The 20,289-nt window shown below is 47.6% G+C and overlaps 2 protein-coding genes across 2 annotated transcripts in view; one reads left to right on the forward strand and one right to left on the reverse strand.

The window, feature by feature from the left end:
• On the reverse strand, positions 1-18,064 carry LOC131417071 (neuferricin). Its single transcript, XM_058560031.1, has 4 exons — positions 17,114-18,064; positions 12,834-12,974; positions 8,039-8,225; positions 1-5,740 (listed from the first exon to the last, which is right to left on the reverse strand). The coding sequence occupies exons 1-4, from the start codon at positions 17,361-17,363 to the stop codon at positions 5,524-5,526; spliced, it is 795 nt and encodes a 264-aa protein (XP_058416014.1). The 5' UTR covers positions 17,364-18,064; the 3' UTR covers positions 1-5,523.
• ZZEF1 (zinc finger ZZ-type and EF-hand domain containing 1) overlaps positions 17,121-20,289 on the forward strand; it is a 129,542-nt gene continuing 126,373 nt past the window's right edge. The window contains exon 1 of the mRNA XM_058560029.1: positions 17,121-18,300. Within this exon, the coding sequence (XP_058416012.1) occupies positions 17,947-18,300 (354 nt within the window). The 5' untranslated portion in view covers positions 17,121-17,946. The remainder of the gene's footprint in view (positions 18,301-20,289) is intronic.

Here is a 20,289-nt window from a genome sequence, read left to right on the forward strand (position 1 = left end):
TTTAGAGTGGAAACTTTAATAAGACATTTGTAGTTACTTTTAATGCAGAAGTACCAATAAGCATTAAAAACAAACAAGCAAATTTTTAAAACTCCTGACCTGTGAATAAATTTCTTTAACAGCCACCTTCTAGGAAAGTTTGACTTTCCAACACTTTTCGGAAACACATTGTTGACAGCAGTCAAAAAGTAGCTCTTTTAGGCACAATGACCAGCTGCCCAGATTTACTGTGCTCTTGGCCCAGACTCCAGCTCATGGCAATGCATGTGATCACAGCTGCACAGTCTCAGTCACTGGACCCCACAGAAGCTCTCCAACGGACCCTGGAAATTCCCTCTCGGACTCCATTATTAAGGAGCAACTCAAGAGGAGCCGCCCCGGGGGGGTTTCTGCTGGCTGCAGTCTGAAGGGAGGACTGGCACTGTGGGTGTCAGAGAAGACTAAGGAAGGTTTCAGGGGCTTGCAAATGAAAATCTGGTGGTCCATAAAGCCCCTCTACAAATCGTGCAAATCTAGTAGTTCACCTGGCCCTCACACTCTTGAACTAACATATTCCCTTTCTTTACCTATCTTCCATTTTGCTTACCCCCAGTTCAGACCAGCTGTGGTGATATAGCCCACTCTCTGGTGGCTTTTCTCATAATTAATAGGCAATGTTCAGTGCTTCGACATAACAATCCCAAGTAGTCCTAATAGCCGTCCTTGAGGTGAACACTGGTCATAATATGTCATAATATTGTGAGTACAAACAGGAACCAGGAATGCATCAACTCACATTTTTGCCCAGCCAGGGAAGAGCACTTGGGTTTAGTTCTGTCTTGTCATTGATTAACTGACAGTATTGGGCAAGTTTCATAATTTCTGTGCCTTAGTTTCTATATCTATAAATGGAAGTGACCATGGTCCTTCCTAGCTCACAGGGCTGCCTTAAGGAAGGTGATCAGTAATATGTCCTTACTCTCATGCAAGTACACAGATTCTGTTGTGCATGCCAAGAGCCCCTTCCTGAGGGCTAATGGGGGTAATGTCTGCTGCCTACTTGCAGGAATCTGGGGACTTTGGCAGTAGGAAGTACTCTCAAGGGTAGGGGTTCAGCCCAGGGTCATCCTCCTCTGAGGGGCACCACAGATTTCTGAACAGATACATCTCCAAGCTGTCCATAGGGTCTATCTTTCAGATCATAGCTTGTCCTGGAGCTAAGCAAGCAAGGGATGGGGGTGATGGTCTGATATGGCTCCCTTTGCTATCCAGCCATGTGGTGGCTGAGCTGTGACCAAAAAATCCCGGGCTCTTCACTTTTAGTTCTGTGTTTATAGAAAACTGAAATCTCAGAATGAAAAGGCAGATGTTACAGTTTCCTTCAGCATGTTGGAGAGCAGCTGCCCGGCCTTTGCTTTAACACTGCACACTAGTATGTAGGGCAGAGCAGACTTGGGATCCAAGCTCAGCTCTGTCGTACAGTGTCTCTTGTAACCATTAGAAGATGTGGAGGAGGATGTTTAGGCCCCCATTCTGGACCATAAAATGAGACTCTCTCAAGACTGGCATAGAGGTTAAACGAGAAGAGATAAAGCTCCTGCCCAGCATTGTTGCCCAACACATAGTAGTTTTCTTCATTTCCCCCTGCCAGCAAGTTCTAACTATCCCAGCTGAACTTTCTGTGACTTCCATCAGAGAAGAACTGCTTTCTTCCTCCATAGTTATGCCCAGAGCCACCTCTACTCGAGGGAGAAAGAACAGGTTTTTCTCCAGGAACCACTAGCTTCTCATGGCTGAGCCCTTCAGACCATTAAAATGACCATGAAACCTATTCTTGCTGAATCCTTTGAAGATTCACCCACTGCCCTGACGTGAGGAGACTCTTTACTATAAAGTAAGAGGTTGGCATCAAAGAGGAGATGAATTCTCATTAAACAAGGCAGTGAGCAACCTGCTGGGGCTGGCTGGGTGTGTCCTGCAGTATGCCCTGGAGTTCAGGGGTCTCACATCAGTGAGAGATTAGGTACCTCTAGGTGCCTCCCAAGTCCATACTTGGCTGGGGTAACTCTTAAGTGTGCCTTGTTTTGTTCCTTTTCTTTTTCAGTTTGTTTTTGGAAAGGTCTGAACATCTCTGGACCTGGCCTCCACTCTACCCCGGGAATGGCTTCTGGGTGCTCTAACCAGGGCTTTCCTCTGCCATACTGTAAGCTCCTTGAGGTCCAGAGCCTCACCTTCCTCCCATCCCCTGCCCCATGGCACACGGGTGCTTGCTAAATATTTGTTGAATGACTAAGGAGGACCAGAGCAGTGGCAGTGACTGGTTCCCAGTTAGCTTGGAGTTGAGGGCTGCTTCCAGTTTCAGGGAAGCCTCAGGCGCTGAGTTAGGGGCTGAGTGGAGCTCGGAAGAAGGTCCTCATTTCTGCTCTCTTTCTCTTTGCTCCTGCCCCAGGGAGGGCAGAGACACACTGAACTATGGGGGAGTTGAAATAGCCCTGGGTCAGGACAAGAAACTCGGGCTCGAGGCTCAGCTCCATTGCTTTGTGTTCTTCTTCTTTGGGCCTTGGTTGCCTCATCTCCAAAATAAGAGCTAACTCTGCACACTTACCATGTGCCAGGTACAGTGGATATGGGGGTACAAAGCTGAGTACCCCTTGGTCCCTGTCCTCAGTCTGCAGTCCAGTGCAAGACGCTGACAGGAAATTCGTGGTTACAAAACACTGTGATCTTTGTTATTTTAGAAAGTGAACACAGTGTTAAGGAAGCCAAGGGGAAAATGCATCTGTATCCAACTGGCAGACCGGTGGTTAATGAAGGCTCCCAAGAGGTGCTGATTGGGCTGAGTTCTGAAGAGATAAGAGGTGGACACATTGGGCGGAGGAAGAGGTGTCGTTCCAGGCAGAAGGGACAGCCTGGCTGAAGGCATCGTAGGCATAATTATGCAGCGAGAAGACGGCGCATGTGGGAGCTGGTGGAAGAGATACAGACGCTAAGAGGAGATGGACCACAGAAGGGTCTTGTGTGCCACGCTGCTGAAGAGTTAGCACTTGACCCTTTTAGATATGGGGAGCCACTGAAGAGGTTTAAATGGGGAATGCCCTGATCATCAAGAAAGCAGCAGTGTGGAGGATGGACTGGAAGGAGGGAGCGCAGTTCGATTCCTGCAGTAATCTGGGTGAGAAATGACAGCCTAAACCAGAGGAGGAGTACTGGGAATAGACAAGAGGGAATGGCAAGGAGAGAACTGAGGAGGTAGAACTGCCAGGACTTGGAGATTGGATGGGAGGAGGGGAACACGAGAGGAAGGAGTTGTGGATGACTGCCAGGATTCTTACTTGGTGTGACTGGGTGTAGACAGTGATGGCGGAACCATCAGCAGGGGAACTAGAAGAATCACGAGGGAGAAGATGAAGATAGAATGCCAGAAATGTAGAGCTTCAGGTGCCCACAGAAATGCCCAGGAAAGCCGCCTGGACTAGATACAGATTTGGCAGTCTCGAGTGGCAGCTGAAGTAGGAGTGAGAAGAGCTAGTGGGAAGGAGTTCAAGGAGGAGAGGAGGCTTTCAAGGAGACTGAGAAGGAATGGCCTGAGGGAAAAAAGGGAAACCAGGGAAAAGCTGAAGGAGGGTTTTATGGAGGCCCTCAAATGTGACAGGCCCAGGTAGGTAATAACTGAATGTGGCCATGGGATTTGCCAATACAGAATTTATCCTGCTGTTGAGCAGAGAAGGGCAGAAGCCAGGCGACTGTGTTGCACAATAAATGGGGGCTGAGGAGCCAAGATAGTGAGTACACACAGCGTTTTCAGAAAGCTTAGCTGTGACAGGAAGTAGATACGGTGCTTCAGAAGAGTGCGGTGTTGAGGGAGACCGTGTCTTTATGATGTGAGGGAAGTGAGCTGTTTAATGCTTACTTAGGGGGAAGCGGGGGGCAGGGAGAGGTCAAAGGTATAAGAAGGGCAGATGAGGAAGATCCTGGGGTGGCAAAAGGCGTCAAGAGCAGAGTCAAGGTGTAAGGAACAGCTGTGGCCACGGGGCAGTGAGCTACGAGTCTTGCAAGTGAAGGGGAGGCAGCCTCCATTTCCCAGTCAGTCTGGAAAGCTATCTAGTGAGATGAATGATAAAGGAGAGAAAAAAAGAGAGAAAGGAAGAAGGATAGACAATGTTTAGAATAAGAGTTGAGGGGATTGGGAAAAGGAGTTGAGGTGAAGGCTCAGATGAGGAAAGACCATGAACCTGTAACAGCTCCAGTCTTAATTTCCTTATCTGTAAAGTAGGAACACTCCTTGCCCTCCAAATAGTTAAGAATCCAAGAGGTGATGGGTATGCAGTTTGTCCAGTGTAGGAGATTACAGGTGACCTTGGACATGGGATGCACTAGAAATGTTGCAAGCCCAGCACCCTTAAGCCGAGGCTGTTTGTACTGACATTTGCAGCCTTGCCCAAACTTCGATGTTGCATTAACCAGTTATCTTGTTAGAGCTGTGAAACTACCTTTCACTCAAAATGCAGACTTCTCTCTCTGAAAACACACCACACCCCATTTTAAGTGTTTAAAAGAGAAATAATATCCTTGCTTTAAATTGTTGCTTTGTTCAGAGGCATCTGGATTTGCTGGATCCACGTAAGCAAAAGCTTTTCCATTTCCAGAATTAGCCTCTCCTATTTATCGTCACCTCTCACTCTGTCGGCCCAACAACTCAGTGTGGCTTTTGGTTGTAGATTCAAGTTCGCCTTAGGGTTGAGGTCTTACATATAAGAAAGGTTGTAAAAGTCAAGGGTCACAAGTTTAGCGAGTGGGGAACGTGGAACAGAGTTCTGTTGATGCTGTTAATTTATACGGCTTTTGTTTCTGAGTTGTAAAGGGACATGTCCCTCAAGGGCCAGTGCCCTTGATGCCCTGACCAGATTGGGAGGTGATCCAGGCAGCCTGGGAGTCTGTGGGAATGAAGCTGTCAGAGCTCAGAGCCCTTTTGCTTGTCTGCCCAGTTAGTTTTGAGTTGGTCATATTTGTGCCCTTTAATATCTGAGGGCTCTGAAGAAGGATGGCAAGTGGATCTAGGGGAATAGTGACAAAAACAGGCTGACCAGTACTAGGCAGGTTGCCAAGCTCTGGCCTCAGTCACAGAATGGTAAGCCCATGGTGAGGGGGCATTAGCCACATTTGCAGAGTATGGCCAGAGTCCCACCAGGCCCTCGTTTTATGTCAGGAGCCATCCTAGGGCACATGAGTCAAGGGCCTCTTAGGGTTCTAGGCAGGGTTCTCTGTGTGTTATCAACATATAAGGCATCAGGGGCCGGCCCGGTGGCGCAGCGGTTAAGTTCGCGCCCTGTGCTTCGGCAGCCTGGGGTTCGGATCCTGGGTGCGGCGGACCGACTCACCACTTGTCAAGCCATGCTGTGGCGGCGTCCCATATAAAGTATAGGAAGGTGGGCACAGATGTTAGCCTAGGGCTTATCTTTCTCAGCAAAAAGAGGAGGACTGGCATTGGATGTTAGCTCAGGGCTAGTCTTCCTCACACACACACAAAACATATAGGGCATCAGCTTAGAGTGGGAAGGAGCATGTGATGGCTAGGGGTGGGCAGCCTGTGTATTCTCCCAAGTTGGGGTGGTCCAAGTCCCCACGATTTCTGTGTGTAGGGTTGTCCATTGTCTGGTCACTAGGGGGGCCAGTTGTTCTCACACACACGCAGCGGGGTTCCTTGGCACCTGGCCTATACAGCTTCCTGGGGACGCCAATCCAGTCTCTGCTCACACCTCCACTAAGGATAGAAGGAAAGAGGACTTCTTATAAGCATGAACTCATGAGTCTTTCTGGGAAGGTGAGGGGAGGAAGCAGTGAGCTAGGCCTTGTGAAAAGTAGAAGCCACTCCACTTCCCATCTTGGCATTTTCCCAAGGCAGTGGTCTGCAGGGCTCAGCCCCTGAACCTTCACGCTGTCTCCTAACTTCCTCTGGCCTCGCCTGCCGAGGCGGAGTCCATCGTCCTTTCACTGTGCTCCCCTGGCCCATGCCCTGTGCCCTCCTAGGAGGCAGCACCACTTCCCTGCATTGGTGATAACACCTGTGAAAGGCTTTCCCCCACTGGCCTGTGAGCTTCTCAAAAGCAGTGTCTGGGTCTGATTCTCTTTTCCCTTCCCCACTACATCCCCATGCAGGGTTGCATCTTGATCTTGGGGTCTGGGACACTTGGGTGGGGTGGGAAACTGAGGCAACAACCCAAGGCCCGATGGGTCAGCCTTCTCTGAGAGGCCCTTGGCACAGGGGTAGTTGCAGCTGTCCTTTCCCTTGCGCAAGCCCAGTCCTTGATGTTGCCAGGCTTCAGAGATGGAGGGTCAAGCTCTGGCCCACCATAGCCTGAGCAACCTCCTATCCTGGGCAGGGTCGTCACTCATCTTAGGGTACTGAGTTCAGTCTCCCATGGACTCACAGGCCTTGCAAAAGGAAAATGAGACTCTTGGAATTGATGCCCCATATGGGGGCAGAGAAACTCTGCCACCCAGTTAGAAACCTTCCCACTTGTAGCTTTCCCAAGAATAAGGCTATCAGGGCACTGAAATGCCTCCCTCCCTCCCTCCTTCCAGCCATCCATCCCATTATCAGTGATCCTTGCTCCACACCCAGTCTTAGGACTCGTTTCTCCCAGTCTAAAAGGAGATACGTACATGTGAGTAGAACACAGCGAATTGGGCGGAGGCACAGAGATAGGGCCAAACTCACTGGGTGGGTCTGGAAGAGCTCTGTGGGGAAGGCCCAGCCCAAACAACTCAGTCATGAAAGCAAGAAGGAGTTACAAAGACAGGTTTGAGAGGCAGGGAGTTGAGCTGTGGGTAAGGGAGGGGGAGGCAGGCTCTCCAAGGGAGCCAAGTCAAGCATCCAAAGGCACACAGGCCTCTAGGTACCCTCCTATGGAGGACCAGTGCTCTCTGAGGTCACCTGCATTCAGCCTTGTGTCCCAGCAACGCCCACCTTTGTCCTAGCTCCTCCCCCTGAAGTAGGCAAGCCTGGTTATCATACCCCCTTCTTTCTGGAAACACAACGACACTGGACAAGCTGTGTCTCTTCAAAACTTGGGGCCAGGAGAGAAGGGGCTTTCCTTCCAGCCACCTTTGCCCCTGTTACCCTGAATTGAGGCGGAGGACATGTGATGGATACAGTGGCCGGGCCTAGAGAAAGCTGGCGGCTTTGGCTGTTTGCTGGCCTCTCCCTTCAGAAGATGGTGGGTCTACACAGCTTAGCCTTAGGGGAGTGGCCCTTTTCCTGTTAGTTACAGCAGGTTTTCCTGTCCCTCTCAGTGAGAGCTGGGCTCTTACTTTGAGGCCCTTGAGGCTGGGTGGATGGGGGGTTGTCCAGTTTCTGGCTTCTTTTTTGCCCTTACCAGAGCTAAAGGAGATTTGAGGGACTTGAGCTGCATTTGAGTCCAGGCTGGCCTGATGATTAAAGCAGGAAAAAAATTTTTTTCTCCAGCTTCCCCAAACCAACCTGGAATAAGCCCTGTGGCATCTGTTCTAATCTGGCTCACCTCACCTTATTCCTACAGGGAAGGACTTCTCCATCTAGCCCGAACTTCCTAGAATTACTCAGAACATGCAGTGTTTCTAGGACAGCACCCCAGACCATCACTGCATGTGCCCTTCCCACCTCCCCATCCCCCTGTCCTGTAGGCAGGAGAGATTTGTGCTGACAAATAGGAAACAGGCCCTTGGATGGATGAACAGGCCAAAGCAAGCAAGAAATGGCACTTGTGCCTTCTTGTTCGCAGCCCAGGGTTTCTCCAGCAGGGTCTCTGGGGAATTAAAAAAAAAAGAGAGAGAGATACGCAGATCTCAACCCTAATATTCTCATCCAGTTGTCTGGAGTGAGGTCCCACCAACAGTAATTTTTTAAATTCCCCAGAAGATTCTAACATGTAGCCAAAGTTAAGAATCCCTATCTCAGAGTACATGTATTGGGAAGAAGTTCCCTTGGGTTCACAATTTATTGCTTCACTGAATAACATGGACAGGATGACCTGGACGCCTGATGTGGGAGAGAGGCAGACGGGAGCAGAAGCCTGTTTACCTGTTTGGGGAACACCAGAACCGGCTGCCCCTGGTTGATCTCCACTCGGCATTGCACGGTGGAAACTTCTGCTTCTCTTTCAGTTCCTGTTTACTGGCCTCCAAGCCTTTGGTGATCATGGCCTCTACGTGGGTCAGTTCTGGGGTAGGCAGCCCATCCTCTCCGTAGAACCTTCCTATCACCCTTCCTGTGGTGACAGGAAAGCTGATGTCAGAGGAACAGTGGGAGAAGAGATGCTTAGCTTCTGACACGGTTGTAGTAAAGCTCAGCTTCCCAGGGTTTCTGACTTCAGGGCTCTACAGTAGCCTGCTGGGTGCCCACTTATCAAGAACTCATATTGGGGGGACTTGTGGTACCTTCTATCCCAATGTCTCTCAACATCTTACAAGACTTCAGATAGAAGCACCCCTCTCTGGTTGTGGAGTCCTCCAGTACGGAAGTTATAAAATCTTTCTCACTTGGAGACATCAGTTCCCTGAGAGGGGAACCATGTGCAATTCATTTATTGATGTTCCACCGTGCTTGGGGCACACAGTGGGCACTCAATAAGTGTTTGACGAATGAATGGCTTATTGGGTAACATTTTTGTGGCTCAATTCCTCCCAACATGAATTATTTTGTCTTATATTAACTATAAATAAGTCACTTATTGAGCATTTACTCAGTGTCAGGTGCTAGCACTTTACCAATATTTTGTTAATCCTCATACCCAACCCTATGAGAGAGAAATCAGTGCTCCCATATTCATAGGAGAGAGCCTGGAGATTGAATAACTGGGGGTAGTCTATGGAACTAGTAAGTGGGTCTGGCCCCAAGCTCATGCTCTCCTCCACCATTCTCTTCTGGCTCAGTCCTTCAGTGGACATACTGAGTGGAAACTGGTTTTAGTTTAGAATCCCCGCCAGAATGTTTAAAGGTCTAAGCTGTGGCAGCAGCCAGCAAGTGGTCAATGAGCCTACAAGCCAGAGCCAAAAAGGGATCAATCTTCCTTAGGTGCAGGGACTTTCATCTCCAAGTCCGGAGTGCAAGTGGCCTTCGCAGGCAGCACCTGTCAGAGGGCAAGAAAAGCAGCAGAAACACCTCTAGGTTTGATCAAGCGGGTGAAGGCAGCAGCGCATACCTGCCCCAGCTGCGTCTGTCCACCTACTCAGTCCCCGAGAACTGACTAACTCATGTTCCAGTGGCACTTCCGTTCAGTGTGTCTCAGATTCAGTCCATCCTCTCACAGCCAATTCCCTATCCTGACTTCTCCAGTTCTCTTTATGTCACTTGGGCCTGTGTCGTCTGGATCAGGAGCCTGGCTCTCGCAGACTCCTTCACATCCACCTGTACACTTCCCTGTGTTCACAGCTAATCCATTAGCAAATCTTGTCAGTCCAACCTTTAAGAAACACCGTGACTCTGTCCATTCCTTTCCATTTCCACTTCTCCCACGCTACCCCAAACCATGGATTACAACAGTAGCCTCTCAACTGGTCTCTCTACCTCAGCTCATGCCTTCCTACACTTCTGTCTCCACAAAGAAGCTGGGGGCATCTTTTAAAAACCTGAATCATATCACATCACCTCCATCCCTGGTTTGAACCCTCAATGGCTTCCTAAAGCGTGTGGATAAAATACACACTTCTTATCAAGGCCTCCAAGACTCTATAACCATCTGACTTCTGTTTGCTTCTTAGGCTTCTTCTCAAGCCGTCCCCTCCCTCATTAGGCTCCAGCACTTCGGCATCCTTTCTATTCCTTGACCAAGCTTAGCTGCTCCCCACGCCAGCACTACTGTCCCCTCAGCCTGAAAAACTCATTTCCTAGAACTCAGTATGGCTGGCTCCTCCTCACCTTCCAGGTCTCAGCTTACCTGTCATCTCCTCCAAGAGGCCTCCCCTGACCATCTGCTCTAAAGGTGCCACACACCCCTGATTCATAGCCCTATCTGGAATTGTCTAATCTCTTTACTTGTTTATGATGTATCTCTCCCCACCAGCGAGGCCCCAGCACTCAAAACAGCTTAGTATAGAGCATTCATTTTACATGCTCATTAGAACGAATGAAGGGATCAGGGCCCTCATCTCAGGCCTACAGTCTGTGAGTTGGCCTGGCACAAAACTTTCTCCTATAGAGGGTCTCTGTGTGCATGGTGACAAGCCTGTCTTGGTGGGTTTTAGATGTCAGACCCAAAGAGAGGGCAGTAGTAGAAGCAACAGAGAAAGAGTTGCAGAAGCTATGTCATGAGAATGGTGGTCACTGTTGGCTGGGTCTCCAAGCCAATGCTATATCCAGAACACAAGAAAAGACATCTCTTTTTCCCTTGAGGCCTGGCCATGTGGCTGCCAAGATGGCTTCCTGGTTGTTTTCATGTCAGGGTGCACCCATGTAATAAACCTTAATCCTGTGACATGTCCTGAGAGTTTCTGGTGCCCAGAAAGAAACTAACACAGCCCCCCTCCTATAGAATGAGCTAACAGAGGGCAGGAACTGCACTCAACTCATCCCTGGTTCCTTTGAGGACCAGACCATAGCTTACCTATAGTACATACAGTAGTTCCCCTTCATCTGTGGTTTTGCTTTCTGTAGTTTCAGTTACCTGCGGTCAACCACAGTCTGAAAATATTAGATGGAAAATTCCAGAAATAAACCATTCATAAGTTTTATGAATGCTGTTCTGAGTAGTGTGATGAAATCTTACGCCATCCCAATCCGTCCCACCCCTGATGTGAATCATCCTTTTGTCCAATGTATCCATGCTGTACACGCTACCCGCCTGTTAGTCACTTAGTAGCCATCAGTTATCAGATCCACTGTTGAGGTATCGCAGTGCTTATGTTCAAGTCACCCATATTTTACTTAATAATGGCCCCAAAGCACAAGAGCAGTGAGGCTAGCAATTCAGATATGCCAAAGAGAAGACGTAAAATGCTTCCTTTAAATGAAAAGGTGAAACTTCTTGACTTAATAAGGAAAGAAAAAAATCATATGCTGAGGTTGCTAAGATCTACAGTAGGAACAAATCTTCTCTCCATGAAATAGTGAAGAAGGAAAAAGAAATTCATGCTAGTTTTGCTGTCGCACCTCAAATACAGATGTATAGGAAAAAACATAGTGTATATATAGGGTTCAGTACTATCCGGGATTTCAGGAATCCATTGGGGGTCTTGGAACTTATCCCCTGCGGATAAGCTGGAGACTACTGTATTCAACTATATCCTGACTTTAACTAAAATCCCTCTGAAGCATTTCCGACCATATGCCCCTCGCCCCCCACCACACACACACCCATTAACACTGTTCAAACAAGACGAGCTCACTTATCTCAGCAAACACACCAGTTTGCTCCCCAAATATCAGTGTGACATGTTTGGTCTGGCATCCTCTGCCCACTCACAGGACTCATTCTTATTCTTTAGTGTTGAGTTTTCTTTCCCTTAGTAACTCAGTAATGTTTCAACCTTGGTTTGGCAACCTCAAGGGAAAAAGGGAGAACCAAGCCTTCTGAAGGGCAGATGGATACAGGTCAGTTCCTTCAATGGCAGACATGGTGTTGGTCTCACGAATGACATGGGGCAGACTGGGTGAAAACAAAGAAGGGCGTGCTGTAGGCTGGTATGACAAGGACCAACAATGGTGGTGGTGGGGATTGGAAACAGAAAGAATTTTAGATATTATGAAAAAAGCCTTGGCCAGTTGGATGTGGAGGGAGCAGAGGAGTTAGTAAAAATGTCCAGTTCTCAGAAAAGGTAACACAAGTAGTAATGACAGAAGCAGACATTCAGAGGCATTAGGGGCAGAGAAAGAGCTCTTCCAATTTAGACTTGTTCTAATGGTGAAGTGACACTGATGTTCCTTAGGAAGTTAGCCGTGTCCAAGTGGGGCTCCAGTGAGAGGTCAGGGCTGCAGCATATGGAAAAAAGGGCCCCGACCATCCCAGAGGGGTGTTTAGTGTCTAACATTTCTTTAGGACACCGTGCGGTGTCTTCCCATTTAAAAGGGGAGTCTCCTCACATACCACCAGTAAGTAGTAAGTGCAGTGCCCTACACAACTGGCTTTAACAAATATTTGATTAGCATAACTTCACCCAGGAGACAATTCATTCAGGCTAATTCAAGACACAAGCTAATGTTTTTCTCCTTAGAGGACAAAATAAAAGGGTATTTGTCAAAACAGCACACAAACTTAGGCTTCAAGCCTTCCTGACTGTGCTGAAGCCAGATGCCTGGAACACAGCGAGACAGGAAAGCTGTCCTCCTGGAGCTGGTCATTCAAGGGTGGCACAGGCAACCATTGGCTTTGGGGTAACAGAGGCCCAAGCAAATGGCCAGGTGATTCTATCCCAAGATTAAGAGTGAGGAAAACTAGTGCCCCAGCCATTTCCTTCTGGGACTCACTGCCACACTAACAACCAGAGGTTTTTTTTTTTTTTTTTTTGGTGAGGAAGATTAGCCCCGAGCTAACATCTGTTGCCAATCCTCCTTTTTTTGCTGAGGAAGATTGGCCCTGGGCTAACATCCACGCCCATCTTCCTCTGCTTTATATGTGGGACGCTGCCACAGCATGGCTTGACAAGCGGTGCATAGGTCTGCACCCAGGATCCGAACCTCCAAACCCCGGGCCACCGAAGCAGAGTGTGTGAACTTAACCACCACGCCACTGGGCTGGCCCCACAACCAGAGTTTAAGGTGAAAAATGAATGGGTATTTTTCAGATTTTAACCTTGAGTCCAATCCGCAAAGAATTCTAGCCCCTTAAAAAATTGCAAGACAACTAAATGAAATCTGTGGAAATGACCTGTGGAATACCTACCAACAAATTCATAATTCTTCTCATAGAATGAAAGCCAATTCTGAAGTGTCAGCATCTCAGAAAATGACAAGTCAGATACATCATCCACAAGGCCTGCTGCAGAGTAGTCGCCGGTCACAAACGCTCTGGATGCGTCTCGGCCTGCGGGAGAGAGGTTTTCAGTAGATTAACTTGTAAATCACTGACACTGTACCAACTCAAGAATCTGTTTTCTGAAAAACATCTCCTGAAAACCCCCACTCCCCACTCGCAAACACAGCTAATCCCCCCTCCTCTGTGACAGACACTCTGGATCTTGGACACACATTTTGGCATCTATCACATTCTTTCATTTACTTTCAGCAACGTTTCCCACAGCTGACCACATCCCTTGGCTCCCATGACACTCCACTCCTGATTTTCCTCCTACCTCTCTAGCTCATTTTCTACCAGCCTCAGGGATCAGTTCTTTTCCACCTTCTCTACTCCATCCACACGCTCCACTTGACAATCTCATCCAGTCCCATGGTTTCAAATACCACCTCTATGCCAAAGGTGCCAGTTTGTATCTTTAGCTTAGACTTCTCTTGAGCTCTAGACCTGTATATCCAATTGTCTACTCAACATCACTTAGATGTTTTACAGATATCACAAGTTCAAAATGTCCACACTGAACTAATGGTCATCAGCACCTCCAGCCCCAGGAAACCTGCATCTATTCTAGTATTGCCTATCTCAGTAAATATCAACCAGTTGTTCAATCCAGAAATGCAGTCCTTGACATCTCTTTCATCCCTCACATCCAATCAGTCCCCAAGTCCTATAATTTCTTCCTACATAGTTTTTGTATCAGTCTACGTTTCTCCATCTACCACTAAGCAAGCCCAGGCTGCCATCATCTCTCATCTGAACTACTACAGTAAACCCCTAGTAGGTCTCCCTACATTCATTCCTTCCTCACTAATCTATTTTCCATAAACACTTAGACTGATATTTTAAACACAAATTGATCATGTCATTCTCTTGCTTAAAAATCATCAGTGGCTTCCTTTTGCCCTATGATAACGTCCAAATTCCTTACCATGCCATTCAGGGCCTGCACCAGCTGCCACCAACCTCACCTTGCCAGTATGCTCCCTTCCTCTCTCCTCTCCTCCCCCACTAGGTTAAGACCTCTGGTAACACCAGTATGTTTTCCTTTTGTCATTCGTTACAAAAATAACTCATTGTTTATGTGATAACTATTTAATGTCTATCTTTCCTATTAGTCTGCAAGTGTTATCAGGGAAGAGAACACACCAAACTCCTTTACTATTGATTCTGCAGTGTCTGGTAGTGCCTGATCTTTAGTAAATTCTTGATAATATTGACTGAATGAAACCCATACGTTTACAGCCAACTGATTTTCAATAAGGGTGCCAAGACAATTCAATGAGGGAAAGAATAATCTTTTCAACAAATGGTGCTTGGACAACTGAATAGCCACATGCAAAAGAATGAAATTGGATCCCTACCTCACACCATAGATAAAATTAACTCAAAATAGATCAATGACCTGAATGTATGAGCTAAAACTGTAAAACTCTTAGAAAACATAGGTGTAAATCTTTGTGACGTTTGATTAGGCAATGGTTTCTTAGATAGAACACCAAAAGCACAAGCAACCAAAAAAATAAAATAAATTGGACTTGATCAAAATTTTGTGCATTAAAGGACACTATCAAGAAAATGAAAAGACAACCTATAGAATGGGAGAAAATATTTGCAAATCATATATCTGATCAGAGTCTAGTATCCAGAATACATAAAGAACTCTCACAACTCAACAATAAATAGAAAAACAACCCAATTAAAAAATGGACAAAGGATCTGAAAACACATTTCTCCAAGGAGGATGTACAAATGGTCAACAAGCACATGAAAAGATGTTCAACATCATTAGTTGTTAGGGAAATGCAAATAATCAAAACCACAATGAGATACCACTTCAAACCCACTAAAAAGGCTATAACCAAAAAGACAAAAATAAAAGACAACAGGAATTTGGTGAAGATGTGGAGAAGTTGGAACTCTAATACATGGATGGCAGGAATGTACAATGGTGCAGCTACTTTAGAAAATAATTTGGCAATTTCTCAAAAAGTTAAACGTAGAGTTACCACATGACCCAGCAATTCCACTCTTAAGCATATACTCAAGAGAACTGAAAACATAATATGTCCATACAAAAACTTGTACACAAATGTTCACAGCAGCATTATTCTTAATAGGCAAAAAGTAGAAACATCCAAATGTCCAACAAATGATGAACAGATAAAAAAATGTGGTATATCTATACAATGAAATATTATTTGGCCTTAAAAAGGAATGGTGTACATGCTGATACACCATGGATGAACCTTGAAAACATTATGCTAAGTGAAAGAAACCAGACACAAAAGACTGCATATATGATTCCGTTTATATGAAATGCCCAGAATAGGCAAATCTTTAAAGACAGAAAGTAGATAGTGGTTGCCAGGGGCTAAGGACGTAGGGAATGGGGAGTGACTGCTAATGGATATGGGGTTTCTTTTTGGGGTGATAAAAATGTTCTGGAATTAGATAGTGGTGATGTTTGCACAACTTTCTGACTCTATTAAAAACCACTGAATTTACACTTTATTTATTTATTTATAATTTTATTTATTTTTTCCCCCAAAGCCCCAGTAGATAGTTGTATGTCATAGCTGCACTTCCTTCTAGTTGCTGTATGTGGGATGCGGCCTCAGCATGGCCGGAGAAGCGGTGCGTTGGTGCGCGCCCGGGATCCGAACCCGGGCCGCCAGCAGCAGAGCGCGCGTACTTAACCACTAAGCCACGGGGCCGGCCCTGTACACTTTAAAAGGGTGGATTTTATATTATGTGAATTATATCTTAATAAAAAATAATAAAAATATTGACTGAATGAACAAATGAATAAATGAACATCTCTGCTTCCCTACTAGACTGTGTGGGTGGTGGGGAACATGTTATAGTCTCTGAATCCTCAGCACCTAGCACAAGGCAGTCTACATGGGAGTGGTCAATAAATGGATGTTGAATGAATACTGGGCACGAACAACTCAGTAGGCAGTAAAGCACATTGCGAAAGAAAAATCACGTCAGAAATGGAGGGTTTTCTGCTCACACTTGTGCATACAGCCCTGACAGAGTGCCCTCACCTGGCAGGTAAACAAAACCCTTGATTCCAGTCCCAGCTCTGTTTCTAACTCACTGTGTAGCCCTGCGTAAGAAGTCCCTTCCCCGCTGGACTCGTAGAAGAGCGTGGCAACACCAACTAAACTTAATTCCTTCTCTGTCAATGCTTCTGCTTCTGAAGTTCTCCCTAGAGACAGGGAAGTGACTTGTATTTAAGTACCAGAGGCAGCTTTCTGATTCCCCTAAGATAATGTCAAGTGGAAAATGCTTATTTAATATCAGCCTCCTCACTGGCGTTAAACTTGCTTGCATTTGTTTTTCCTTTTTTAATCTGGGCGTTGGTGATTCCTCTGGGCTGTAAGGCACTCTCTCTCAAATAAGCTGGTGGTCCTGGTGCAGGTCCCATCAGTGCTTAGCTTTCAGGAGTTTAGGCAAATCACATCCATCAGTCCCCTCAGCTGTAAAACAGGGACAGCAGAGCAAACTTCACTTAAACGTTCTTTGAGGCCTAACATACACACAGCTCTGTTCTAAGTACTGAAGGACTGTAAAGGTGAACAGACTCCTTCCCTGCGCTCTAACCTCATAATCTTTTTTAGGAAAGACACACAAATGCATCTGTACTAGAAGCAAGAACGACTATTTCCAGGGAAACCTGGAGTTGGGGTGTGTGTGTGGGGGGGAGAGGTTACTTCGGATGGGGACATATTGAAGAGATGATTGGAATCAGTAGGGGAAATCTGAGGGCAGGGACAGGATCTCATTCATCTCTGTGCCCTGAGACCCATGCAGTCTGGCACAAGCAGGTATCGGGGGCGTCTACTGGTGGGTGATGGGTAACTATCAAGAGAGGCAGGAAACGTGTTTCTGGAACCTAAGTCACAAAAAGCGGTGGGGAACGACAGGGAGGGTAGAGGCCGGTAACAGATGGCCATACTCCGCCAGAGTCAAACAGACCAGAAGGATGGTGCAGCTGAGCCCAGTCCCCACACTACTCGGATGAATGTGGGGAGGAGAAAAGCACATGAATGAATGAATGAATGAACGAACGAACGAACGACGCGCAGGCGGCTACAGGCCCGCGTCGGAGCCGGAAAAGGCGTGAGCCGTCTCGCTAATACCTGCGAAGCCGCTATAGTGGGCCCCAGGCTCGTAGTGCCTCCGGCCAGAGGACACATCGTAGACGCGGCCGAGCAACGCCAAGTACAGGCCCGGGTCCCCAGGGCCGCCGCGGTAGCGGGCCAGCTCCTTGGAGATGAAAAGGCGAAGGCCAGCGCGGGGACTCCACCAGCCCATGAGCCGTGCTGCCATGACAGCCGCCGCCGCTGCGGCCAGGCCCAGCAAGAGCCCACGCCCGCCGAGCCTCAGCATCGATCCGGTCGCACCCCTCTGCTCTGTCCGAAGTTGCCGCCTCTCTGTCCACAACCAAGATGGCGGAAACGCCACCGCGACGTCACCGGCGCGACACTCTATGGCTGCCTGTGATTAAGGGGACAACAGAGGATTGACAGAAAAAAGTCTTTGGCGAAAAGTTCACTCCCTGGCTCCGACTCGTTCTCATGCTTTTTCAGCATAGCTATTGAACGTGGAGGGATACCGAGAAACTGAACAGCGAAAGGCCTTTTTGGATTGCACGTTGTCCGCCCCCAACAAAGATGGTGGCAAAGGAGGCTCCGGGATGATGTAGACGTCATGACAGGCGCGCTCTCTTGGAAATCAGGCCTCCACCGTTTACTAAGGGTGTCCTCCGCTGGCTGTCTCACGACAGCTGGTAGAGGCCGCTTGACGGCGCCTTTGCGACAGCAGTCCTCACTGGACGGCGAGGAAGCCGGAAGCCACAGCCGCCGCCGGCGTCCCCTCTCTGTCCCCGCCCGCCGGGTGCCGTCGGAGGTTGACAGGTCGAGGCGGGGAGGCGGCGGCGGCTGCAGAGCCGGGCGCCCGAGACAGAGACCCCATGGGGAACGCTTCGAGTCACAGCAGTGAAGACGAAGCGGCAGCTGCCGGGGGCGAGGGCTGGGGCCCGCACCAGGACTGGGTCGCGGATTCGGGCACGATCCCCGGCCCGGGCGCCGCGGCCCCGGCGCTGCCGCCTGCCGCGGCGCTGCTGGAGCCAGCCCGGCTGCGAGAGGCGGCGGCTGCGCTGCGGCCCGCTCCGCCCTTCGAGTCTCTGGTGTCTAGGCATCACGGCGCGCTGTTGCGCTGGCTGGAAGAGCGGCTGGGCCGCGGCGAAGAGTCCGTCACCCTGGAGCAGTTCCGGGAGCTGCTGGAGGCTCGCGGCGCCGGCTGCTCGGGCGAGCAGTTCGAGGAGGTCAGAGTTGGCTGGCGACGGCGGGGGCAGGGCGGTCAAGGGCGTGAAGAGGTGGGCGGTGTCTTTGGAGAGGCCACGCAGGAACCCATAGGGTCCACAGGTTCCAAGAATGGGAGCGTGGGGGTGCAGGGACCTACTTGGGGCGCTTCCAGCGTGTTCACTCCGGCAGGCGGTTACGAATCGCTTGAATCTTTATTAGAGATGTGGAAAGCCTAGACTAGGCCGTCCTTACTCTGAAGAACTAGACAAGCCTAGATGTCTTTGCATGTTGTAGTACAGACATTTGGTAGTTGCCTGACTCTGTATCATTTGCTCTCTGGAGTTTCCTTATCAGGCTCCAGAGCAGTTTAAGGGAAAAGAGGTGTAGGGATCAAGGGAGTGGCAGTGAAAACCATTCTGTTTTACTGGCAAGTGGGTTTTTGCAGAGCACTTTCTGAATCCAGTGTGGGCGCGTAACAGATGTGGGAGGAGAATAACATATTCTGGAAAAACTCACATTCTAAAAGCCATTCTCATCCTGCAAAAACTAGCTTTTCCAAAATACACATTTGTTTTTAGATCCTTGAAGAACCATATTTTAGACTTATTTAAAAAATACCTCCATAGAACCTAAAACTGATAGGCAAATACCAGGTTTCCTGTAAATGCTTGTAATTATACAGTTTTTGGCATAATCACCGTCATCTCTATTAAATCATTAACAGCAAATTGATATGGTAACAAAATGTTCTCCTTGGAAGGGATCTAAGGAATTACCTGTACTGAACATTTTAAAGTTAAGAAGAGAACTGATCCAGGGTCACCCGGTGAATCATTGGCAAAACTGAGACTATCACTCAGATCTCTTGATATTTGTTTGTTTGTCTTATGTCCCACTACCTCCTTTTGGGACCCTATTTCTTTAACTGCACAATGTTATAAGAAACAGGTGCTTAATTTGTGAAAATGAGTAAGCCATGTAGAATCTTTAGTGTCAACGAAGGGTGAGTACATCAAGCAGTAAAGTGACAGTACTTATAATGCCATTAAAGAGTCATGTACATTCTAAAACCAGAGGCTTCTAAAATATTTTAAGAATGTTTTTCTGTACATGGCCAGGATTCAAATAATGTGGTTCTTACATTTTCCTTTAAAAAAAATACCTGTAAGGCATCCCAACTCTTGAAAACGTTGGTCATATTAGTTAGTGATGGGTCTCCGTTTTTTTTTTTAATTTTAAGAGTACACATAATACATTCCACTCTAGTCCTAGGAGTATTATGAGAAGATGAAGCAGTGCCAAAAAGAGCTGTGCAGATCTGTTGAAGGAGTTGACACATTTTGGAATTGTCCAAAAGAGAATGGAGAGAAATAGTGTTTCCATTGTGAGAGTGTCTGACAGGAATAGAGCTACAGGTAGAGTTTAAAGGAGTACTATAATGTAAGATCAAGAAGTGCTTGAGGTGTGGGCCAGAAATCACTCAAGGACTGTGACATTATTCATTCATTCATTGAGCAAATATTTTTTGGGCGTATACTGAGTGCCAAGCACTTGGATGACAGTAGACGAAGCAGATACTTGCTCTTAAAGAGTATGTGGTGCTGAAAGAGACTCACATTAACCCAGCAATTATAGGTGTGATGAGTATTATCCAAGGGAAAGCCTAAGGAAAAACATAGCAAGAGTATTTAACCTCCTCTAGGGAGTCAAGGAAGACTTACCTGAGAAAGTAACATTTGGATTTGAAGGGTGAAAGCAGACAGAGCAGAAGGTGTCAGTGTTTCAGGCAGAGGGAATCGCATGCGCAAGTCCAAAGTGCAGAGAATGGAGAATCTGGAAGGATGATATGATGTATTACGGTTAGACAAAACTGCTTCAAGGGGCAGAAAATCCAGCGCCTCAGTGTTTTAAACAATAAAGCTTCTTATGTAACAGTCCAGGTAGGCAGTCCAGGCTTGATATGGCAGTTTCACAGTCGTCAGAAACCTGGCTCTATCCGTCTTGTGCTG

The sequence above is a fragment of the Diceros bicornis genome, chromosome 18 (assembly GCF_020826845.1).
Source record: "Diceros bicornis minor isolate mBicDic1 chromosome 18, mDicBic1.mat.cur, whole genome shotgun sequence".
NCBI lineage: Eukaryota > Metazoa > Chordata > Mammalia > Perissodactyla > Rhinocerotidae > Diceros > Diceros bicornis.